The sequence below is a fragment of the Clarias gariepinus genome, chromosome 5 (genome assembly GCF_024256425.1).
Source record: "Clarias gariepinus isolate MV-2021 ecotype Netherlands chromosome 5, CGAR_prim_01v2, whole genome shotgun sequence".
NCBI classification, from domain to species: domain Eukaryota; kingdom Metazoa; phylum Chordata; class Actinopteri; order Siluriformes; family Clariidae; genus Clarias; species Clarias gariepinus.
Genome location: NC_071104.1, coordinates 25,331,681 through 25,343,287, shown reverse-complemented (window position 1 = coordinate 25,343,287; position 11,607 = coordinate 25,331,681). Strand labels below are relative to the sequence as shown.

Here is an 11,607-nt window from a genome sequence, read left to right as displayed (position 1 = left end):
ATAAGTTACTTTTAGTTAGTTTTTAGTTTTTCTCTAAAGCAACCAAATGTTTGAACTGTTAATTTGTCCCAAATGTGCAGCTCAAATTAATCAACAATGATGTCCTAAAAGACTCATGCCATCCAAATATGAAATACAGATACTTCTTTACCCGCTGATGGGGCAACCTGTTACATGTTCACATTCACTATTTAAATGCTTATCGGTTTGTACTAAAAAAAGATATGAAAATGAAATCAATACAAAACATGTACCTGAGTCTATATATAAAAGATATGTATATAGTGAGAAGTGGGACAATATGCCCCTACATGTAATTTGTAAGCAGTCCCTAAATCGCACACGGTCTAACTTTTAATCGGCGAAATATGACAATTCCTTTATGAAGTTTGGGCTGTTTATTATTATTTATTTTTTTACATATCTATCACAAGAGCAGATATTCCTTTCAATTGTGTTGCATATAGAGGGAAGTGAAACCTGAGTAACGAACTTCGAACTATTTTTACCTCGAAATGATACAACTCCGAATGCGTGCTGCAATCAAAGCAAAAGGCGGTATAACGAAATATTGGTATGTGACATTTTTTTGGCCGTGTTTATATCCTGTATGACAAGACCCGCCTTCATAAGACCCGCCCACTGGGAAAAGCCCCGAACTTCCCACGAGCGCGTCTCGATCACACCTCGTGTATGACGTAAACGCGCAACTGACTAAAACATCATCAGCGTGGTTACATAGACCTGAGTAAATACTTTAACAAAACTACTATTTATGTTCGTACAACCTTTTCCCCCATAGGAACATAGACTCTTGCGCACAAAGGCACAATTCACCCTAAACAGCAACCTGTGGCTATTTCTAGAAAGATCTAATCCAAATCAAGACATAACCCTTGTGGCAATATTTCCAATAGTTCGGTTATTTACTCATTCTTATAAGAGTAGCACAATAACTACATTCCCAAAACATAATTCCCAGAAATTCCTGATTTAATTTAAGTTCCCGCCCTTCTGAAGTCCTCCTACTTTCATTATTGCCGGAAAAAGAAACCAACATAATTCGTGAGTCAGATCATTTGACTCAGCTCTTTCAAATCGGACAGATCGAGGCTGTTTACAAGCGATTTCTTCGAACTGATTAAAACATAGCAGACAAAATAGCAGGAGATCCTTCAGTAGCTCCAGAGCAGAGCTAACCGGCCAGAGATCTTCCCTCATGGAAGGCCAGGTAAGTGTGGAAGAAACTTTATCTCGTGTTGTTGCGATACCTCTAACTAGAGACAGTAAACAATAAGGCATTTTATAAAGTCGCATGTATTGATTTTAAAGGTAACAATTTGACGTATTGGTTGAAAGATTTTTGAACTTCACGACAGCATTTGTCAGTAGAGCGAATGTCATGTTATTCGCCTCGAACATAACAAAAGGTTTTTGCCTAGTTTCATTCCGTCTTTGGAAAAAAAGCCCGGGGCATGCAATGTTCGTCACTGCAACGAGAAAAGCAGGTCTATGACAAGTGCTATCCTCTGGCAAACCTGGACAAATAAGCATTTTTAATTGACTTTATAAATAGTATACAAAAAAAAAAAACTTATTTCTATTTATATGTTATTTATTTCACTTTGCATTAATAAAACTAATTTAAATAGTTGAAATTGAATTTTCATTAATTAAAAAACAGCTCTTTATTCTACTAGGTATGATGAAAGGAGACAAAATATTATTTTGTACTCTGTACTTTTTCAAAGCGATAACAATAACATGGCTTAGAAAATCCTCTTACCAAGGCTTTTCTAAAATTCAGTATAAACAGGTACAATAAACAAATGTTTAAAAACATACGTAAGTAATAAATTAAAAAAATCTTTTTCTTTTCCTTTAAAATGTTTTTGCTTATTCATGTTTGTATAGTTCTGCAGCACGGTGGTGTAGTGGTTAGCACTGCCAGGTTCGATTCCTGTCTCTGTGTGCATGGTGTTTGTATGTTCTTCCCGTGTTTGGTGGGTTTCCTCTGGGTTTCCCCGCTTTCTTTCCATACTCCAAAGACCTGGAGATTAGGCTAATTGCCGTTTCCAAATTGCCCGTAGTGTGTGTTTGTGTGTGTATGTGTGTGTGCACAATGGATTTGCACCCTGTCCAGGATGTACCCCCCTTGTGCCTTACTGTAAGTCTCCTGGGATAGGCTCCAGGCCATCTAAAACCCTGAATAGAGGATTAATACACAATGAGTGAGACAATGTTTGTATATTTGGTTAAAATAAAATAACATTCAGTTCATCAGAGACTATGTACTCTGTAGTGCACAATCCTGAGCCCTGTATGTGTTTATTAAAAAAAAAAGAAAAACATAGCTAAATTACTCTGAAATTTAAGAGTTAAAAAACATTGAAATGAAAACAATCACTAAGTAAAAATCTCTGCAAGCACCTAAGCCAAGTGATGTTCTATATTTTCTCTGATTATGTTTTTTTAAAAGCTAAATTTAATGCAAATAAAATTCATTGTCTGTTCACATTTACTCTTTCTACTTATTATATTTTAAGACTGTCTGAATTTACCTGATAATTTAATGATAAATGTCTGTACATGATTTTAACTAATTATATACTTATTTTTATTACAAGAATACATGGAAAAAACAACTAATAGGAAAGCATATTTTAAGTTTCCTCATGTTTCGGGTTAGCTTTGAGACCAATGCTGGCTACACATTATTAGTTACATTCACACAAATGAAGTCATGTTAATCAATTCCACTGCAAGAGTGTAGTAACATAAGTTTCTACTTTAACCTGACAGACTAGTAAATATAATATGGTATGTCCCACTGTACCCAAATTCTTATTCATTTAATTTAATTTTTACACCTAGTCACTTTTAGTATTGGATTTAATAGTGAAGTGTTTAGAACTGGTGATGGTAAGGTTTAAGTTCTAGATTGGTAATTTTTGCAGGGATGAATCCTAAAATATATATTGAATTGTCCTGTCATATGTGTTTTTCGTGAACAAAAGCAGAGTTCCAAAGTTCCAGAATTCCAGGAGATTTTGTTGCAGGTTCAAAATGCATTGAGCCTGACTGAGGTACAGGAGCTTGTATTCCTCTGCACTGAAATGCTCAGTAAGGATCTCAGCAGTGTAGACACAGCCAGTAGGCTGTTTGTTCTGCTGCAGGATCATGACCTGTTATCCGCTGAAGATTTGTCTCTGCTTCTTGAACTACTGAAGATAATCAAACGTGATAAGCTTATCCGAGACCTTCAGTTAAATCCACGTCAGTTAAGCAGTCGCGTTTCCTTATACAGGTCAGTGCAGCACTTTGGTGGGACATTTTGGTACGTTCTTGCTGCTCTGTACTTCTCACTGGTTAGCCTATAACAGCAGCTTGAAATATTATTTAAACATTATGGTTTTAAATATTAATCTAATTCAATATACATCTTTAGCTACGGAGTCTTTATATTTGTATGATTTTTTTAAGGTTTCCTTCTTGACAAAAAGATCTCTGTTTTTTATCTGTCTCTTTAACATTTAGGCAGATGTTATTTGAATTGTCTGAGAACATCTCAGATAATGAACTAAAGGATATAAAATTTTTGCTGCATGAGACTTTACCTCGCAGGAAACTACAGAAAGAAGTGGTGAGGGTCTATTGATGTAAACACATACTAACTTGGAAACTTTATTGTATTTGTCTTTGTCAATACTCTTAACACAACAATGTTTTTACAGTACTAAACTAGTACCATAAATTACAAATCCATAATCAATAAAGAATAAATAGGTATAGTCACCATGTTATTATATGATGTTATAACATTATTGATTTAATTACACATTTGCAGACAACACTGCAATTGTTTCTGGAAATGGAGAAGGAAGGCTGCATGGGTGCTGATGATCTTAGCACTATAGAAAAACTCATTGGAAGTGTATGCCCTCGTTTAAAGAAAATAATCAGTGTTTATCAGATGAATGGTAAGTAAAAAAAATAACATGATATATTTCACTATTCAGCAAGGGTAAAGGAATTTAGCATTATTTTTAGACTAATTATAAGTCACCCATCAAGAGGGGAGGTTTTCCAGGAGTAAAAGTTTTAATAAAGTATAAGTAAAATGTAAAAATGCATTTAAAAAAGACACAAACAGGTTCGTGCACTTAAACTATTCCAGTAAGGGAAAAAAAAACACTGATTAGATCTACTTCTAGGACATCCTTGTGCATAGTTGCTAAACATGCCATTACAGTGTATGTTAACTCTATACAGTATTTTTAAAGACAGCCTCTTCTAACCTTAAGTGTGTCAAAGGTTGATGGGAAAATCATGCCTACTGTATTAATGTGGTGAGCTAAACCAAAACAACCGCACTATTTCTTCAAATGCTCTTCAGTATGTTAGAAGAGCTCTTCTTTTCCTTTAAAATGTTTTTGCTTATTCATGTTTGTATAGTTCTGCAGCACGGTGGTGTAGTGGTTAGCACTGCCAGGTCCGATTCCTGTCTCTGTGTGCATGGTGTTTGTATGTTCTCCCCGTGTTTGGTGGGTTTCCTCCGGGTTTCCCCACTTTCTTTCCATAGTCCAAAGATCTGGAGATTAGGCTAATTGCCGTTTCCAAATTGCCCATAGTGTGTGTGTGAGTGTGTGTATGTGTGTGTGCACAATGGATTGGCACCCTGTGCAGGATGTACCCCCCTTGTGCCCTACTGTAAGTCTCCTGGGATAGGCTCCAGGCCATCTAAAACCCTGAATAGAGGATTAATCGGTATAGACAATGAGTGAGACAATGTTTGTTTATTTGGTTAAAATGAAATAACATTCAGTTCATCAGAGACTATGTACTCTGTAGTGCACAATCCTGAGCCCTGTATGTGTTTATTAAAAAAAAAAAACATAGCTAAATTACTCTGAAATTATAGAGCTACAAAACATTGACATAAAAACATCACTAAGTAAAAATCTCTGCAAGCTCCACGATCCAAGCACCTAAGCCAAGTGATGTTCTATATTTTCTCTGATTATTATTATTAAGCTAAATTTCATGCAAATAAAATTCATTGTCTGTTTACTTTTCCTCTCTCTACTTCTTATATTTTAAACCAAAACTACAGCACTATTTCTTCAAATGCTCTTGAGTATGTTACTTGTGTTAGGGGTTCATGGCAAAGTTTAAGCCTTTTCTGATAGTGCAACTTATCTTTTTCGAAGGTTCTACATAGAAACTTCTAAATACATCTACATAGAAAGTTCATCCAGAGGGACAGCTATTTTTGTTCATGGTATAGCTATATCTTAAATCTATATGGGCATTTAATTACATTTCCGTTTCCTCTACACTGGTCTAATACAGTTAAAGTTTAAGAAGTTTAATTAATATTACTGTAAGGTAAGCAAGCTGCACTTCCAGGTTTCAGAGTTTTTATTCCAGATTCTTTTACCATGTGTTTTTTGTTAAATGCCTAAGGGTTAGAGAGCATTTGAAGGGATTTGAAGCATTTTTTCGTTCTATCTTTATTTAAATCCCACCTATTAATGATATGCCAAAATGGTAACATACAAATTATAGATAAAATTAAAAGAAATAAAGAATTGCTAGACCAAAACTAATCACAGGCTAAATTAAATTTACTCACTTTCTATTAATGTCAATTTTCTTGACAGGATAAGCCTTAACCATTGTGATCTGACTAACTGCTTAACAAAAGGGTCCAGTATCAAGTCCTTTGTTCTTATTGCATCTTGTTTCCTAATTAGGTTTGAGCATCTTATCTGCTTGAAAAATTATAATGTCTGATTTCTTGGCTGTTCATTTTGTAGGTGTCAGTGTCCCTGAAGATGTGAAACGCAAGGACAAGTCTAATAACCAGGACACCTCAATAACCACCAGACCAGTTCCGGTAGTATAAGAAACTAGGCATTATTGTTCTCACAATGAAATTGTGCTTCATGATTTTTTTTGTTAGACAAAGTTTACTGTCAAAAAAAGGAAAACCTTTACAGTTGACTCTGACCCCTGTTCTTGAGATTTGACTATGTGTTCTCAATTTTATCTTGGTTAGCCTGAGGACACTGCATGTGCTACATACAACCCAGGTACAACTTCACACTAAGGTCTGTAATAGGTTATATTACTGAGATTAAGCTAATATTAATGAGATCCCTGTTTTAGATTTGACTGTTTCTGAAGAGCTGCTGCCTCCTTCATATTTTAATCAGCTACCATCCACTGAGGTTGGTTAACACACCACTGTCTATTCAGTAGGATTTGTTTACTGAGTCATCACATTTTGAAAACTTTGTCTGTTTCACAGATGCGTTCTGGACTGATGTCTATCTCAGGTACGGAGTGGAAGCTTGTGAAAAAAAATTCGTTCCACAAAATTGCTATTTCATAAAATTCAAATAGTAATAGTAGTTTTCCAACAGTGTATCCAGAATGCAGATTTGGTTGTATTTTTGTGTGTGTGTGCAAGCTCAACTAGTTGTGTGATCTCTGTCATGTGGCATTCAGGTGATGTACAGGACCAGGTTGCTCACTTAAGTCTTTCTGAAAATCAAAATCTCACCCAAGGTGAAACAAACCCGAGCTTTCCTGAGACAAACCAAAATACATTGGTAACTTTCTCAGATTTAGTAATTCTGAAGTTTTGTTGTGTGTGGTCTGTGCCTGGTCTGGGAACAGCTTGACATCTTCACTTTGTGCTTTAGACCCTGAGGCAATATGACATGAATGGAGATTGGAGAGGATTCGCTTTGATCATCAGTAACTATGATTTCTCACATTCTCACATTTTATCGTTGAAGAACAGAGAGGGGACGGACGTAGATGAGAGTAAGCACAACTAATAGATTTAAACTATTATAAAATATACATATACAAGTTCAAGTTCACTTTAATGGTAATGATTTTTTAATATGAAAATGTTTAATATAAAATTTTTTGGTGTTGAAATTATTTTAATGTGACACGGACAAGCACATTCATGCAGTATAAATGACAAGAGACTAAGCACTGTGCCAGGAAGCATAATTTTTCTTTTTCTGGTGTGCTAAGTCAGTCATGTTTAGTTTTATATTTCCAAAAAACTTTCTCTCAATGCAATTTATATGCATTGATGCTTAAAACTGATTCCAAATAATTTGTTAGTCAAATGAGATTACAGTGAATTCTATTTGTGTGTGTGTGTGTGTGTGTGTGTGTATGTGTGTATGTGTGTGCCCACACAGAAAGTTTAGCTGATGTGTTTCAGTGGTTGGGGTTTGAAACTATAATAAAGCAAGACTGCAGTAAGGAGAGCATGCTGAGTGCTCTAAATGAGCTGCGCAACAAAGATCACACTAACGCTGACTGTGTGGTGTGCTGTGTGCTGACTCATGGCTACGAGGGTGGCCTGTATGGGGTGGATGAAGGGAAAGTCTTGCTAAAGGATCTGATCAAGTTGCTGGATGGCGAGCATTGCCCTTCCCTTAGACAAAAACCCAAACTTTTCTTCATCCAGGCCTGCCAGGGTTCTCAGGAACAGCAGGTGGTCTTTCTACAGTCGGATGGTCCTAATGACACTTCAAACATGGACATGAGCATTGAAAGTGATGCTCAGACGCCCACACACTCCATACCTGTTGGGGCCGACTACTTGGTGGCAATGGCGACAGTGCCAGGTTATGTCTCATTCAGAGAAAAACACAGAGGATCATGGTTCATACAGTCACTGTGTAAGAAACTACAACAGCTCGTGCCAAGGTGAGCATGCACAGCCTACACCCTGTTGTTGTCTCATAATTTACTTAAGCCAAAGACTCCAAAGGCAAACTAGTCACATACATACAGTGGTGTAAAAAACTATTTGCCCCCTTCCTGATTTCTTATTCTTTTGCATGTTTGTCACACTTAAATGTTTCTGCTCAGCAAAAACTGTTAACTATTAGACAAAGATAACATAATTGAACACAAAATGCAGTTTTTAAATGAAGGTTTACATTATTAAGGGAGAAAAAAAAACTTCAAATCTACATGGCCCTGTGTGAAAAAGTGATTGCCCCCCTTGTTAAAAAATTACTTTATTAAAAAATAAATTATCACACCTGAGTTTAATTTCTGTAGTCACCCCCAGGCCTGATTACTGTCACACCTGTTTCAATCAAGAAATCACTTAAATAGGAGCTACCTGACACAGAGAAGTAGACCAAAAGCACCTCAAAAGCTAGACATCATGCCAAGATTCAAAGAAATTCAGGAACAAATGAGAACAAAAGTAATTGAGATCTATCAGTCTGGTAAAGGTTATAAAGCCATTTCTAAAGCTTTGACTCCAGCGAACCACAGTGAGAGCCATTATCCACAAATGGCAAAAACATGGAACAGTGGTGAACCTTCCCAGGAGTGGCCGGCCGACCAAAATTACCCCAAGAGCGCAGAGACAACTCATCCGAGAGGCCACAAAAGACCCCAGGACAACATCTAAAGCACTGCAGGCCTCACTTGCCTCAATTAAGGTCAGTGTTCACGACTTCACCATAAGAAAGAGACTGGGCAAAAACGGCCTGCATGGCAGATTTCCAAGGCGCAAACCACTTTTAAGCAAAAAGAACATTAAGGCTCGTCTTAATTTTGCTAAAAAACATCTCAATGATTGCCAAGACTTTTGGGAAAATACCTTGTGGACCGACGAGACAAAAGTTGAACTTTTTGGAAGGAGCGTGTCCCGTTACATCTGGTGTAAAAGTAACAGCATTTCAGAAAAAGAACATCATACCAACAGTAAAATATGGTGGTGGTAGTGTGATGGTCTGGGGTTGTTTTGCTGCTTCAGGACCTGGAAGGCTTGCTGTGATAGATGGAACCATGAATTCTACTGTCTACCAAAAAATCCTGAAGGAGAATGTCCGGCCATCTGTTCGTCAACTCAAGCTGAAGTGATCTTGGGTGCTGCAGCAGGACAATGACCCAAAACACACCAGCAAATCCACCTCTGAATGGCTGAAGAAAAACAAAATGAAGACTTTGGAGTGGCCTAGTCAAAGTCCTGACCTGAATCCTATTGAGATGTTGTGGCATGACCTTAAAAAGGCGGTTCATGCTAGAAAACCCTCAAATAAAGCTGAATTACAACAATTCTGCAAAGATGAGTGGGCCAAAATTCCTCCAGAGCGCTGTAAAAGACTCGTTGCAAGTTATCGCAAACGCTTGATAGCATTTATTGCTGCTAAGGGTGGCCCAACCAGTTATTAGGTTCAGGGGGCAATTACTTTTTTACACAGGGCCATGTAGGTTTGGATTTTTTTATCCCTAAATAATAAAAACCATAATTTAAAAACTGCATTTTGTGTTTACTTGTGTTATCTTTGACTAATAGTTAAATGTGTTTGATGATCAGAAACATTTTGTGTGACAAACATGCAAAAGAATAAGAAAAAAGGAAGGGGGCAAATAGTTTTTCACACCACTGTACATATATTACTGTGATCAGAGATGACGTACATGCTTGGTAAAGTTGCATTGTAAAAAATAGACAGTAGCAAACAACTATATTTACTCATGAAAGCAAGACTATTTCCCCACACAGTAATATAATATAATATAATATAATACAATACAATACAATACAATACAATACAATACAATACAATACAATATAAATATAGGTATTTAAATAAATACTAGAGTTAGTACCCATCGTTGACGGGAAAAGAATTTGTAGAAAGAGTTCAAATGTTAAGCTAAATATCAGCTGATCAGGTTTAATGCAATCAGTGATATCATTTCAGGTCAAAGCCCATGTACATGTCTGCCTGTTTTTATGTATGGAGAAACTCTCTGCCTAACATAGTAATACAAAGAAATAAAATTTTGTTAGAGTGAATATCTTACGCCTTGTTTACACTAAGTTATACATCTTTGTCATCAGCCTAATACACTCCCTGTTTACATATTTGTTCCCCCCATACATAGCTATCATGGTCACCATTCACACAAAAAAACAAACATTTATTATTATAAATTTAAAATCTAACATTAACTACAGTATCATGTGGTATTATAAAAGTGCAAAACCATATTTGGGTTTAAACACTTTCACTTTCAGTCTGAAGAAAATATGTCATGACTTACCTGTAAAGTTATGAGGATAAACAAAGATAGATTATCCACTCATTTTTATGACTCATTAAACTACAGTTTCTGCATTATTACACACATGTCAAATTGGATGTTTAATAAACAGAATTTACTACATAATGTGCTTTGTAACACACACACACACACACACACACACACACCTTATTTCTTCATATTACTTTAAACGATGTAGATTAAATAAACAAAATTAGAACAAATGTTTTACTGTGACAGGCTGTAAAGTGCCTACAGATGCAATTTTAAAATGTGTTGTTTATGTAACAGGATGTTAGAATCCAGCATCACCAGTATACTAACCACTGGCCTGATCGTCTGTCAGCATCTGTACCTGTTTCTCACTGGTTCATGCCTTAAGACAGATGTTTTTTATGCTTAAATGATTCATACAATAGGTGACTAAGTGACTTAACAAACAAAAAACATTCATCACAGGTAATCAGGGACTTGTCAAAAATAAGAGCCGAAAAAGTGCTTGTGTGTGTATAACTTTTGTGTTCTGTTTTCTGTGTGTAGTGGCATTGATCTGCTGTCTATTCTGACTGAAGTTAACAAAGATGTGAGCAGCAAAACTGGAATCAGGAAGCAGATGCCTCAGCCAGAATTCACACTGACTAAGCGAGTAGTGTTTCCTGTGCCAAACATCCCTATTACCTCTTCGGGATTTACCTGAAATCTCATGAATGTGTGCTCGTAAATTTTTTATAAGACTTAACTGAAATCCTTTAGGAAGTACTGTATGTGTGTGTGCATGTCTGTATGTGTGTGTGTATTATTATTATTATTATTATTATTATATTTTGAGATGCACAGGAAATATACACATCACCAAATACAATAATATATACAATATATGTCAGACCTTTAGAGTGTTTTACATTAAATTTGTTTTTCCCATCAGAAATATGAATATAAAATGTGAAGTCAAATTAAATCAGCAAATTAAATCAGGGTTTAACAAGAGTGCAAATGTTATGAGAGAATACTTTATATTTTTGCTATTGAAATGGTTTACATTTAACTTTTCATTTAAATAGATTTTTATATTGGGTAAAGATGATATATGTCTCCTATGTTGAGTATCCGTTAATAAAAATCATACTGAAAGACTCAAGCGCAGCTCTTGTTTTAACCCGTGAGCCTTTTAGGCTTATGCTTATGTGTGCTTATGCTTATGTGTGCCTTCTTATATATTTAAATTAAATTAGGCTTCTCATTTGACTACATGCAGACCTCTGACTATAAAATCAATTGAAGGTTATAGTATATACTAAAAGTCAAATAACATGTGAAAATACTTTCACTTACATTTTATCTTCAAAATTGTTATACATAACAGATCTTAATTTTAAATGTATTTATTCCTTTTCTCAGTTAATTCGTTTTTTTTTTGTCCAAACTTAATTAAACACACTGGAATACTAATGCAGAAGATAAACAAATTAAAGTAAAAAATATGTGCAGTTTTCATTT

The 11,607-nt window shown here is 35.6% G+C and overlaps 1 protein-coding gene across 3 annotated transcripts; it reads left to right on the top strand.

The window, feature by feature from the left end:
- Positions 1 to 1,041: 1,041 nt before the first annotated feature.
- casp10 (caspase 10, apoptosis-related cysteine peptidase) lies at positions 1,042 to 11,293 on the top strand. Of its 3 annotated transcripts, none has more exons than XM_053497358.1 (12): positions 1,042 to 1,231; positions 3,021 to 3,307; positions 3,538 to 3,643; positions 3,848 to 3,980; positions 5,820 to 5,899; positions 6,062 to 6,095; positions 6,172 to 6,233; positions 6,314 to 6,341; positions 6,514 to 6,617; positions 6,711 to 6,834; positions 7,230 to 7,743; positions 10,651 to 11,293. In XM_053497358.1, exons 1-12 carry the CDS (start codon positions 1,220 to 1,222, stop codon positions 10,805 to 10,807), a joined length of 1,641 nt encoding a protein of 546 aa, XP_053353333.1. In that variant the 5' UTR covers positions 1,042 to 1,219; the 3' UTR covers positions 10,808 to 11,293. The 3 variants fall into 3 exon arrangements, with proteins under 3 accessions (XP_053353333.1, XP_053353334.1, XP_053353332.1); XM_053497357.1 differs by having other exon boundaries at positions 1,043 to 1,231; positions 3,018 to 3,307; positions 10,651 to 11,292; XM_053497359.1 differs by lacking the exons at positions 5,820 to 5,899; positions 6,062 to 6,095 and having other exon boundaries at positions 3,018 to 3,307.
- Positions 11,294 to 11,607: the final 314 nt, after the last annotated feature.